Source organism: Triplophysa rosa, linkage group LG1 (assembly GCF_024868665.1).
Source record: "Triplophysa rosa linkage group LG1, Trosa_1v2, whole genome shotgun sequence".
Lineage (NCBI taxonomy): Eukaryota > Metazoa > Chordata > Actinopteri > Cypriniformes > Nemacheilidae > Triplophysa > Triplophysa rosa.
The window spans coordinates 10,067,987-10,081,846 of NC_079890.1; the positions used below are offsets into that span (position 1 = coordinate 10,067,987).

General features: G+C 39.9%; 1 protein-coding gene across 1 annotated transcript in view; it reads left to right on the forward strand.

Moving 5' to 3' along the window:
• Window positions 1-13,860, forward strand: part of LOC130546298 (dynein axonemal heavy chain 2-like) — a 129,566-nt gene that overhangs the window by 61,261 nt on the left and 54,445 nt on the right. The window contains exons 10-15 of the mRNA XM_057321520.1: window positions 1,625-1,712; window positions 2,392-2,594; window positions 4,238-4,367; window positions 8,346-8,528; window positions 11,427-11,641; window positions 11,781-11,927. Of these exons, the coding sequence (XP_057177503.1) occupies window positions 1,625-1,712; window positions 2,392-2,594; window positions 4,238-4,367; window positions 8,346-8,528; window positions 11,427-11,641; window positions 11,781-11,927 (966 nt within the window). The remainder of the gene's footprint in view (window positions 1-1,624; window positions 1,713-2,391; window positions 2,595-4,237; window positions 4,368-8,345; window positions 8,529-11,426; window positions 11,642-11,780; window positions 11,928-13,860) is intronic.

The window sequence follows — 13,860 nt, forward strand, 5'->3', positions numbered from 1 at the left end:
AAAACAACACTACAAATAAGAATGCAACCACTGTATGATTTCTAGAGCTGATATAAGTCAATTTAATCAGCAGAGTGATGTAAGCTTCAATATGATTACATCATCCATGACTCACTTAAGTCAAGGATTGTATATACTGACCCAATATCTTTTTTTCATTTTTGTGTTCTCAGTGACCTAGAATTAGTAATGTTTGACTATATTTCTTTCCGAAGCAGTTTTTATAGAGATGTTGCATCTTTTTGGTTGATTTATTTTGTTATGAAAGAAGTGCTTTTAAAGGAATAGTTTATCTAAAAACTAAAATTCTGTCATCATTTACTCACTCTGTTGTCAATATAAACCTTGATTTTCTTTCTTTTGCAAAACACAAAAAAAGATATTTAGAAAAATGTCCCTGACCAAAAACCGTTGGTCCCCATTGACTTCTATTGTATGGACATAAAACCAATGCAAGTCAATGGGGACCAACGGTTTCCTGTTACAAACATTTTTCAAAATATCATCTTTTGTGCTCTGCAGAAGAGAGAAAGTCACACAGGGTTGAAATTACAAGAGGGGCATGTAAATAATGACAGAATTTTCATTTTGAAGGTGAACTATCCCTTTAAGTAAAACACTAGAAAACGGATTCTTCCAAATGAAGAATGCGGTGTGTGTTGACATCATCTTCTTATCCGTTTTTTTTTATAAAGCCACTAAAGCTTAACCAATATTGAATGTTGAAGTTGTTGAAGTTTCCTGGTTCCTTTATGACAAAGCAGAGTTATTATGGTTCTGATTTCCGTCTTCTTTGTTATTATTTTGAAATAGCTTTCTAATTCTAATGTCTTTTTATATTATTAGTCATCATGATAGTTTAGTTTTGATGTTCATTTTTAATTAATTTTTTGGCTATTTTGTTATGTGCTTTTGTCAATTGACTATAATTTTTATATTGCTATATACGTTTAAGTTTAGTTACTTTCAGTCCTTCAACTTGCTGAGGCAACATTGCTAATTTTCATTTATTGAGGCCAATATTTGATTTGATTTCAATTATCAGAAATGTTTCAATAGTTTCAGTTTAGTGTAATAACCTTGTGACAGAGGAGCTGGAATAGATGGTGCATGAATGTGTCTAAATCCCTCACTTTACACATATCACGTCCATTCTCTAATAGAGTCGCCGTGCTAAGGACTTGCACTCTTTCTCTCTGAATATTTCTCTCACGCTCCCTCTCTTTTCCCCTCCCTGTGACCCTGACTTCCTCTCTGGCCCACTAAAGGTGTTTGTCTGTGAGCGGCAGTGAGGATTACCTTTCCATCAGTAGAAGAATGAGGTGTGAAAAGCAATCTGAGGAACGGCAGGCCGACTGATATGGAACTTTGGCGGATGCAATTATGCCTATGACAGATCATTTCTGACCTGATCCCGGCCTGCTCCGGGTGGCAGCCAGACACCGTCATTGTTTTGTTTTGCTTGTGTGTCGTGTGAAATGTGAAAACCTTTAGCAAGGGAGTGGTGACACAGCAGACTTCCCCATTTTTCTCTCCTGTCTGTACTGTTGTGCTCTTTAGGAATCAAACAGAGGATGAGGAAAACGGTTCTATTTTTAATCTTCTTGTTTCTTTCTTGGGTTAGATATTCTTCTCAAGGCTGGTCACTCAACGAGACCAGCATATTTGCTCTGGTGGAGGCCTTTGTGCAGAGATGTAAAGATCTAACTGAGGTGAGCAAAAATGATGTACATTATTAAAAAGCACACTCACCTTTCCAGTGACATACACTAGTGTTTCTCTTCTAATGTTTTTAAAATCACCATCTTGGTAACATTAAGGTACCCTTTATGAAGCATTTATAAATGTGTTCATTAATGATTAATAAGTCATTTACAAATGCATTATAAAGCAGTTATAACTGCATGAATTAAAAGGGGGATTCTAACGAAACACCTGCCAAATAGTGAGCAGGTATAAGAAAAACAACATAACACCCTCCAGTCTGACAGCCTATATTGCAAACAACATCAAGATAATAATGAATGTGCCTTTGAGTCAAATAAATAATGAATAAATACATTTATTAAGCATTTATAACATGTGAGTTAAAAATGGCTTACTATTTGGCAGGTATTTCGTTAGAATGCCTCTTTTTATTCATGCAGTTATAACTGCTTTATAATGCATTTGTAAATGACTTATTAATCATTAATGAACACATTTATAAATGCTTCATGCTCAAGGGCACCTCAGTCATTACCCGCCGGCCCTGGGAATCGAACCGGCAACCTTCTGGTCACGAGTCCGACTCTCTAACCATTAGGCCATGACTTTATAAAGGGTACCTTAACGTAAAGTGTTACCACAATCTTTCACTGTCCGGTTCATGTTTTATTTGACTTTTCTCAGGTGTGCGAGTGTCAGCAGCAGTTTGCTCGTCGTGAGGAGGCCGAGCAGTTGCAGTTGCCATGCTTTGCGGGACGTCAGGGGTTGGAGGTCACTCAGAGCCTGTTGAACATAGAAGCAACCTTTGACAAGAACCTGAAGGCCCTGGGCTCTGTTAAGGACATCCTGAATGTCAGAAACACGGCTTGGCATGATGGCTACAGCAGGTGCAGCGTGTTTATAAATTTATCAGGGCAGAGAGAGAGAGAGAGAGAGAGAGAGAGAGAGAGAGAGAGAGAGGGTTCTGTAAAAAAACTGAGTTTGGTTTAGTAAAATCTGGAGTAGCTGAATAGTGATCTTTCTATTTTTCTTTGACAACTTGTAAATAAGATGTAAATTATTGGTTCTAGACATCAGACATTTACAGATTAAATGGAGACCAAATGGAAACTTTTTGTCCTACTTCTCCTGTGACATCTTACAAATGTCTCCATTAGAGTTTCAGAAGAAATCTCAACAACGTGAGCAGTTATTTGCCAAGTCTGCAATCAAATGTCTATGTTGATGACGTTTTTTATATAAAATATAAACAAAAATATTTCATCATCAAATTGACCCAAATCCAGATCTTTTACCTATACAACATACATTCATGTTACAGCCTTATGCTCGTGTATTTTAACAACGGTCTCATTTGTTTCTGTTTTCTCCTAAGCTATTTTTGGAAGAAGCATACTTATACTTATGCCTCATTTCCACTGAGTGGTACGGTTCAGTACGGTTCACTACGGAACGCAATTTTTTCTGTTTCCACTGTGAATGGTACCAAAATAGCGAACCGTAATGTACCACTTTTTTGGGACCCCTTCGTAAGGGTACCTAGCACAGTAGTACCAATAGTACCGGAACCTAATGGGTGGAGCTAGTCTCACTGCAGACCGCTGATTGGTTTACAGAGAATCTATTTTAGATGACCACTGAAAGTAAAGCGGAGAGAAATGCAGGGCTTTCAAATAAATTGGGGTGTCCGATAGCCTGGTGCCGCATCATGCAGCTTAACAGCCTCATTGACTTTAATGGGAGAAATTTAGATTAGTTACGTAGCGACTTGCCGCACATGTCCGGTATGGACACAGCATAAGATTGCGTGTCAGTCCGTCTTCCAGCCTGCCTTCAGTCCTCATTTATATTTATGAGTGTTTCCCATTTTCCACTGCTTATTTCCCCGTTGGCCTATTGGGGATTTCCATACATCCCATATTAGCTTATCTTTATAAATATGCACATATCGACCCACATTCTGGATCATATAGATGTTTACCCATGAATATTCTGCCTAATGTGCGGTGGGGGGGAGAATCAGTGTTTCCAGATTGTCATTCACAACTCTTTGTGACAGCAGGCAATTTTGCTGCTTATCTGAATTTCATCACGACCAGTCAACAGCACTGTGTGTGTGTGTGTGTGTGTGTGTGTGTGTGTGTGTGTGTGTGTGTGTGTGTGTGTGTGTGTGTGAGAGAGTGAGGAAACCTGGACTATCAGCCTCCAGAGACCGCCATCCCCCCCACCACCCTCAGCCCCAGGCAATGCCGGACTTTGGAAAAGCGAGTGAGCGTGCGTCTGATGGCTGTGATGGATTGGGGCCGAGGGAGGTCATAGGGTTGGGATGTTGTTGCCAAGACAAACAGCTGTGCTTGTGTCGCGGCAGGTGTTTCATAGTGTCTCAGCATATTGAGAGCACCCAAATCAATACCAGTCTCCATTTATGGATGTGTGTGTGTTTTCGATTCGCCTTTGAATAGAGGGCACTGATTTGTGTTTGAAACATGCTTTGTCGTTTGCAATCTCTTGTTTATCTGTGTGTGTTTAGATTCCGTGCGGAGGTGAAAGATCTGGAGATGATGATGCAGAATTTGATCAGCTCTGCCTTTGAGACGGTGAACAGCGTAGAGGAAGGAGTCCAGCTGCTCGATGTGTTTCAGCACCTGTCTGCACGAGAGGTCTTTCTTTTACACACACGAATACACTTGGCCTTCATTTCACACGCTTTTTATCACCTTCTCTAAGCCTTTCAACACTGCCAGACCAGCGCTCTTTTCACACAACACTGCAAATACAATAGACTCCGGCAGGTGAGGCCACACATAGGGTGCGTTTACACTTGGCATTAACATGCGATCTCGGTGATCCGAACAAGCAGATCGGATCTTCAGACAATCAGGACACAGCGCGTTTACACTTGTCAACAAGTGGCTTCCACATCTGGATAACTGATCGGATCTCTATAGTTTCCCGCATAGGCGTAATTTGCGGGTGGATGGGTGGGTCATGTCCCCACCACTTTTTGCCAAAGTCAATTTTGTCCCCACCACTTATTGTAAGAAATAAAAAATACGGAGCGTCTATTTACCGTGCAAGTAGCCCGCTTTGTAAGCAGAGGCTATTTATACTAACTTCGCCCATCAGTTTCAGATTGGAATAGACAAAATGTAAGAGAGGCACACGAAGCTTAACTGCTCCGGTGGCGTAGAGCGTAAAGCAAGTGTTACCTGCTTCATGTCGTCGAGGGTTCGCGACTGCTATTTGCTGAACTTTTTCCCTATCACATATCAGATTGTAAAGGTATTTATTTTTAATAAAGTGATGAAAATATTTGAAAATGGCTGTTCAAGTCATACATGTACCAAACATTTTGCGCTTAATTGCACTTTGGTGCTATATATTCGTCCTTATTGTTCTCGACATGCCGTTGCTATCGTCTATTGCAAGATTAATTACATTTTGATACTTGATAGAAAACTCCAATAAATGGAAAAAGTCACAACTTTGTAGTTTCATGAGTTCAAAACAAAATTTAGAAAGTTTGTTGTCTATTTGTATCAGGCAATGCCCGTAGTAATTAGTGAAAATAAGATTTTTTAAAGATATTATTTTCCATCTGTTTCCCCTGTATACTTGAATGTTTGTCCTTATTAGCAGGGGGTTGTCAAACACCAAATTTTTAACATGGGGAAAACACACATTCGTTTCAGTAGTTTTTGTTTCATCACAAATTAATACGTTTAATTACGTACGGCAACAGCCATCCTTACATATAATAAAGCACAACATGCTTTAAATTATATATTGATGAAAACATGATATAGTTTAAAAACAAATGGAAGCAGATCTGATATGTGATTTGAAAATTTAGAATAGTGAGTTCAGCGGATTCGAACCTGCTTCACAGCACTGTCAATATTATTTGTCATGCATCTTTCGCACTAACGTTACGCCACTGAAGTCGTCGATAAAGCGGCGCAGTTTTTATACTGTTTTCTAGAGGAGTCACCTACATGTTCCGCACTTGTGACGTCCATGAATATTCCCAACGAGTTATTACAGAAACAATTCATTAAAGTATTGTTTGTGTCGTCTTTGTCCCCACCACTTTTCAAAACAAAGTTACGCCACTGGTTTCCCGCCCATTATTTTAATAAGCCTGCAATTTAAAAATAGCCCTGGTGCGGGGAGATTTCACACAACACGTATAACTGGGAGGATGAGCATGTTACAGATTTGATACGCAGCCATGTTGAACTCGAGGCAGCGGTGGGAAGTAAACCGCGGTTAAAACGATTAATGATCTTATATGTGAAAGTATAAGCAGAGGACGTTTGTAAAATGACACAAGCTTTTGTACTTGAGCTGTGGCGGGTTTCACTAGCGCGCGCACACATACAGACTCTAACGGTGTTTTTAAACACATCATTTGTTTATTCATGTCACAGACACAAAATAATCACATAAGTAGGCCGAAGTTACTATGATCAAAAGCGACCACTTACATCGTTCTCGTCTATTTGGGTTGGTTCGGCTGAAAGTGACAGCGCGTCGTTTCTTTGGTCTGCGCCCTAAATAGAGTGCTTACTGACATCAGCTATTAGCAACACTATACAATCTTGTTTCTGTGTGTAAATGATATACGGTGTATTCAGAGCTCCATTTCAAGCTGCCCGTCTGCCGCTTAATCTGTCTTCCGGGGACGGTACTTTCGAGTCAGATCCGTGGGCGTGGCTTGTTGGTTTTGACTAAATCTTTGGTGTTTCATGTCTTACGAAACCTTTACCCTAACCCACACCCTAACCCTAACCTTACTCTAACCATCTAAACTACCTATGATTGTTAAAATTGATGAAAAAACACGTTTGGGTGATGACGTCAGACTCGAAACACCAAGGATTTAGTGAGAGCCGTACGAGACACAAGCGGCAGCAGCCCTCGGGGAACCGGAAAGTTGATTTCGCTGTATAGGCTACAGTAAACACACACACGTATGTTAGAAACAAGCTGGTATAGTGTTGCCATTCATGTCTGTGACATGAAAATAAACAAATGATGCGTTTTAAGCTGGCGCTGTGTGTGCTAGTCAACGCCATTCATGGCAGTCACAAATACAGCGATGATACAGCTGAAGTGGTCAAGTAAAACATCTCGTGTGATTTGACATAAATCCTCTGTAGGTTAAAGTATCCATGATAATTTCGTGGGAAAATGAACGACTGTGCAACGTTCGGGAGCAAGAGTAAACTTTCCGCTGCATTTGTCAGCTGCTCTGCAGTCTGACAGGTTTCGGACAGACGAGAGAATAATTATAGCGGGTGGGGTTTTCTGTGAAATTGTACCAGTAAATGTGGATAAACTGTCTGGATTGCGTTTACATTACACTGAGATCCGATCACAATGCGTCCTCGACTACCTCTGGATCAGGACACGCTGATCGGATGACATTCCGATCAAAAGCGCGTTTACACTTGTCTTTTCAATGTGTATGTGGACAACATCCAGATACAGGTCGCATGTTAATGTCAAGTGTAAACGCACCCATAGACTTGTGATGTGACTTCCTCATTACTCTTAAAATGAACATTTTTGTAGAAAGTGTCGGACCTCACACACACACACTTGTGTTACCTGTGTCTTTGTGTACCGTGCTGTGGTAATCAGTTAATCGCATCTTCATCGCACCTCACTTTTTCGGTACACATCCTGTTCATGCAGTTTTTTTCCATTCTTCTATTGGTTACACTTTTTTTACAGTGCCCGCGTTACAGTGTAATTAAACATTTAAGTACTGAGTAATAAAAATTAACTACATGTACTTACTATAGGGTTAGGATTAGGGTTTGGTTCAGGGTAAATTACATGTAATTATGCATAATTTATAGTAAATACATGGAATGTGTAACAGGGCACCGTAAAATAAAGTGTTACCCTTCTATTTGTTCTGTTGTTTTTCGCACTATTTTTTCTTTAATATGTTTCATTTTCATTTCATATTTCTAAATCCTATACTGGCATACAGGAGTGAAAAATCATCTGCACATATAATATTTGTGAACCTGGACCACAAAACCAGTCATAAGTACCATGGGAATATTTGTGGCAAAAGCCAACAATACATTGTATAGGTCAAAATGATTGATTTTTCTTTTGTGCCAAAAATCAATAGGATATTAAGTAAAGATCATGTTTCATGAAGATATTTTGTAAATTTCCTACCATAAGTATATCAAAACTTTGTTTTGTGAATGGATGCGGCAAATTTGCTAACAAAAATGGCCGGAAACGTGCCCACAAACTTCACTCGCTGCTGCCTGCTTACCCACTCAAGTTTGGTATCTATGTAAAATTTAGAAACGGAGACGGACAAAATAGTTTATTTAATTTTTATTCTTGTAAAATCTACAAGCAAAATAAAGTCAGGTATGAAATTAGCCATTCATATACCCTTCTATATTGTTCATATTCAGAGCCATTAATATACAGTTGATTTGCAGTCGCAGATTTGCATATGCTGTTTATTTTATAACTGCTAAGATCGTAAAATACTCTTTTAATCAAGAGTTATTAGGTATTTCTCCATTAAAGATTATTATGTATTGTAGTAAAGCGGTATGTGTGTCTTTGTCTCATTCTCTCTCTTTTCTTTCTCTTAGGCCATTAGGAGGACCATTGACAGAAAGATGATGGATGTATACACTTTGTTTAGTACCAAGCTAAGTGTGCTGAATGAAGTGTTGTGTAGGATATCATCTCTCACTCCTGCTCAAATGCCTCAACACGCAGGACAGGCTCACTGGGCCCGAGCACTCCGCACACAGATAGAACGACCCATGGAGGTGAGATTCTGTGTGTGAACGATCTTAATCCATTTGTTTGTACTCAAAACAGAATTTTCATTACCGCTACTTAAATATCTGCATTATGCTGATGCGGACAGAATACTTTACTAAAAATGATTTCAAATCATATCAGTTGTAGTGGTGTAGTGGTAATGAAATTACTCCCTAAACTAACTGCAAGTCATTACATTTGACACAACGCAAGAATCATAAGGCATGTATTGTACGTCGCTATGGATAAATCTGCTAAACGAATGAATGGAAATCTAAATGTAAATGTAAAAACTGAAAAAGACGTCCGAGTTTGAAAACCGGCTTTCGCAAACGAACCAAACTGTGATTCCAAATGGACCAAAAAGTTCTCATGTGCCCACGCGGTCAGGTTTCTGGTATAAGATCAGAGCATCACGAGTTCCTAAAAGATGCTCAAAAAATGTTAATGTCACGGCTCGTTGGAATGCTTGATTCTGATTGGCCAGTCGCGACATTTGCAGGTTCGTTATTCCCAGATAACAACCTCTCAAAACTAATAACACACGGTAACCCGGATGCAGAAAATCATTTTGACAGGTTTTTTTGACAAATTAAATATAAATATGTCTTTTAATAGCATATATGACATTATATTTACAAATGATTAAACCAAATTGCCTGTTCGTGATATTTGAACGTCGTTTCTTACCTTAAAACCGAAAGTAAACGGCTTTTCCTCGCGGAAAGGTCTGTATTCGGTATTAATGAGCTAATAAAATATTTCAAATTCACATTTCATGTCCAGTTTTTTTCTCATGTGGCAAATAGCCATGTAATAAGCGGGATTATTACATGGCTATAACCCTCCTCTTCGCGTCGGGTCCTGATCACACTGTCGGGGCTTATTTCTGCAATAACATCCAGCTGCCTGTACATTATCTCTCACTTATATGACCACAGGACGATCACAAGTCCATCCATACCCAGCATGCACCAGGCCATACCCTTTCCTCCTCACCGCATGTAGGTGAACTCTGCTGGGCATTATGAACAAATGAATCAAATTCCAGCTCGACACCTTTGCCGAGGTGAATTCAAAAGGATTACACAGAGCAGCTTAACTCCATTGAGGAGGTCTTCTCTGTATAGAGAAGCATGTTGAGCTCAGAGCAAGGTGGAGTGACAAAGGCCAGCGAGGGGCCCCAGCAGAGGCCCTGGAGCCTAGCCAGAATGTAGCCACACAGGCCCTAATGCTATTAAAGCCAGCTGTGCTTCCACATACTCGCTCTCTTACTTTCTGTCTTTCAGTCATTTTCCATTTCACCAAGCCAACCTCTCTGCTGTCTCGCTTTCCTGTCTCTTATTTTCTTTCCTCTCTCTTTTCTGCTTGCTTACAAAGCACGCTGCCTTTCCATTGTGTTTAAATTCATTTTTTCCGCCTTAATTCAGAACACAATTAAGAGCAGGCATAAGCTTTAATTGGTCACAGATATGATTATGTTGCATTTCCCCACAAATTATGTTCTGAAACAACCCACGGAGAAACAAAAGGAGGCAGAAAGCTTAATGACAGCCATATGTGAGGCTTTGATTGGCCATCGTACCGTACCTTTGCCGCATATGAGCTATTTCTGACATGAGCGTTGTTTAGCCTTTGTTTGTTTTTGTGTTTAGCTTAGTTATACTTTGCTTTGGAATGTTTGCGACTTTGTGTGTGTGAGTTTCTATGATCTCAAGACGTTGTTTGTTTGTAAGTTATGAGGTGTGTGTTTCGCAGAAGGGTTTGTCTTCTCTCTGTTTACGTTGTCTATCTGTTTATGTTGGGGCATCGATTTAAGACATTCATTTAGTATGATTATGTAGAAACTCAAAAACAAACACATTTAATCATGCCCTGTCACCCATAGATGGTAAATGATCAAAGACATGTACATACTGTAGGGCAATGTACATGTCTTAGAAGCTGCAGTTTGTAACTTTTGCCTCTCTATCACCACGCCTGTTTAAACATTCAAATTGCAGGTTACTTTATGTACTTGACTGTGGGATAATGGCAAATGACTTCCCGCAAAATCATACCCAATAGCTCTTAAATCACCCTTTAAGGGATAGTTCACCCAAAAATGAAAATTCTGTCATGAATTACTCAACCTCAAGTTGTTCGAAATCTACATATATACATTTCTTTGTTCTATTTGGAAGAATGTTTGCAACTGAGATTTCTGGGGCACCATTGACTACCATTAAAATGATTGTCAAAGGTGCCCCAGAACAAAAAACAATAATTCTTTCTATGGCAGTCAATGATGCCCCAGAAATCTCAGGCCACATCCACACGAAGCCAGAGCTTTCCCTATCCGATCTTTTTTTTCCTTTTCACGGTGTCGTCTCCAGAAATATCCACGTTCACACGAAACCACTGAAACCGACTCAAAATGATGTAGTATATATGCCAAATCAGTATGTGGCGCTGTAATTCTGCCACAGAGATACACTAAAAACCGAGTAAATAAACTTTGCGCGCTGGGGTGATGACATCATCGTTTCAGAAAACATATGGATCGGCTGTACACACGAAAACGCAAGGGTGGCGTTTTCAGATTTATCCACTCTGGGACCCGGTTTCAAAAAATAGCGGTTTCAGGCAACCATCCTCTGGATGAAACGCAGATATGATACAAAATCTTTACATATACTGTACAGCTAAATGCGTCTCCGTGTGGATGGCCTCTCAGAAGTCAGAACATTCATCCAAATACCTTTCTTTGTGTTCAACCAAACAAAGAAATGTATACAGGTTTGGAACAACTTGAGGGTGAGTAATTCATGACAGAATTTTAATTTTTGGGTGAACTGTCCCTTTAATAGCTTTACCTTGTAATAGGCCTAGTTTGTATACAAATATGTTTGCATGTGTTGTAGGTTCTCCGGCATGCATATTTCCTGCCTGAGGTCAGCAGTGGAGAGGAAGTGCATGTGGCTTACGCTAAGCTATGTCAGAATCTGGATGAGAAGGTTAGGAAGATCTTCACAGAATGGAGTCAGAGTCTCGACAGACAATGTCTTAGCAGCCTCGACCAGCCACTCATGATCCGCTGTCAAAAGAAGGCAGGACTGCTGGACATCAACTTCAACAAGTACATGATCACACCTCTATTCTCATTGTTACTGTGTATGACAGTTAGACATGCCTGTGTTACTCTGCCGCACAGGTGCGGCTGTTACATTATGTTTCCTTTTTATTAAATGTCATGGTCTTTGTGCTTTTGTGTTGAGGAACCTGTTGAAGATGTTTAATGAGATTCATTACTGGGACCAGCTGATGTTTGAGATCCCTCACTATGTCACAGATGTGTATCAGCGTAGAGAGGAGCTCCACAACCTGAAAGAGAATGTCCTGCTAGTGGTCAAAGAATATAACAGGTTGGTATTATTTTCAGAAACTTTTTCTTTCACACACATGCAGACAAACCCAAAGTTATGAGGAACTCTCCCTTTATTGTTGTAAAATCACGATTATTCAATGACATGATGATGTATATAATTACTACACAATAACACTGTTATTACTATTATTCATTATGTGTTAAATAAACGTACAAAATGCATGAAAAGTTTTCAGTTTATATTGTCTACACGCCCCGTTAGACTTTAAGTAAAGGGTCTGTAAGGAATTTCTTAGGGGATAGTAGAGAGCTATCAGCAAAAAAGGTGTCCTAAAATATCAGTCTTGTCTCTGTGACAACCCTAAGCTCTGTACAGCAAAAAAAAAAAAAAATGTAACCACAGGTCAAACTTCTGAAGACCCAATCTGAAGACTTTATGACACTTTCTGCCTGTCAATCATTTTGTGTGTTTGGACAGCTCGTACAGTATATACCATAGAAAGCAGAAAGTGGAGTGTGTCAGTTTGTCAATCAAGAACTCTGACAATGAACATAGTAGTTATACACAAGTTCAGTATAGTTTCATCGGACATGCGTGCCGCGACTACAGTTAACTTCCGGTCTGTGTTTGGCTAGTGTCTAATAATATACTGTAACTATTTATATTTTATTTAAAGGTCCAGTCAGTAATATCTAGTGGCAAGGTTGCGAATTGCAACCAACCGTTTACTCCACCCCTCCCTTTCGAAACATTACGACGGCTGACAGAACATGGCGAATTATATGTAGGGGGACCCGCGGTGTATGTAGATAGAAATAGCTTATTCTGAGCAGTGTTAAGTAATTAGTTACTGTAATTAAATTACTTTTCCTTTGAAAAAGTAAAGTAAGGGATGTTACTTCTGATGTAATTAATCGAAATACTTTGTGTAATATTTGTGTGTGCAATAGTGGAATCGACATAAAAATTCAAAGTCTAACTTTAAAATCCATGCTTTAATGTATTATTCTCACATTTCTAATACTTTGGTCAGTTAATAATAATACTTTATGTAGTTTTATATTATTTATTTGAATGAATTAAAAGAGCCGTTTCATGTCGATCCTTGAATCACTTAACTAATCAAGGTTGATGTAGGATATAGAAAGTAATTAGTAATAAGTAATTAAATACTTTTCGGAGAGAGTAATTTGTACAGTAATCTAATTACACTGTTGAATATGTAATTGTAACTAGTAGTTAATTACTTTTTCAAAGTAACTTGCCCAACACTGATTCTGAGGTAATAAAAACATAACGCTTTATTGTGTAAACTCTTTATACACCTCTGAAGACATAGCTATGTATATTATATTGCATTTCTATCAATAGATCATCTCAAAAATTACACACTGCCTCACTCCCAACGGGCAGGGGCGAATAGAGATCGGTACGCCCTAACGAGGGCATCCACGATCCAGTGCGCCAGCATCTGTTTGGAGACAGCCCTCCCTTCTGCTGACCTCCGAAACAGACAAAGAGCTGCTCAGAGCTTCTGGGCTCTGCGTGCGGTCCAAGTAGAGGCGCCGTGCGCGTACTGGACACAACACGGATAGGTTGGGTCTTCCTCCCCGGTGGGGAGTGCCTGCAGGTTCACCACCTGGTCTCTCGGGAGAGTGGTGGGAACCTTGGGCACGTAGCTGGGGCGGGGTCTCAAGATAACGTGAGAATCCCGGCCCCGAGTTCTAGGCAATCTGTGGACACGGAGGGTGCTTGCTGATCCCCTACCCTCTTGGAGGTGAGCGCCATGTGGAAATCCGTCTTTATCAGGACTGAGAAAGAGCGGCAATCCCTAGAGGCTCGAATGGGGCGTGGCCTCTTTAGGCCCGCCACCTAGGTCGCAAGAGGGTACGGAGCGCGGAAGGTGGTCACCCTCTCGCGCCCCTTAGGAACCTAATGACAAGGCCATGCTGTCCCAGAGGCTACACAG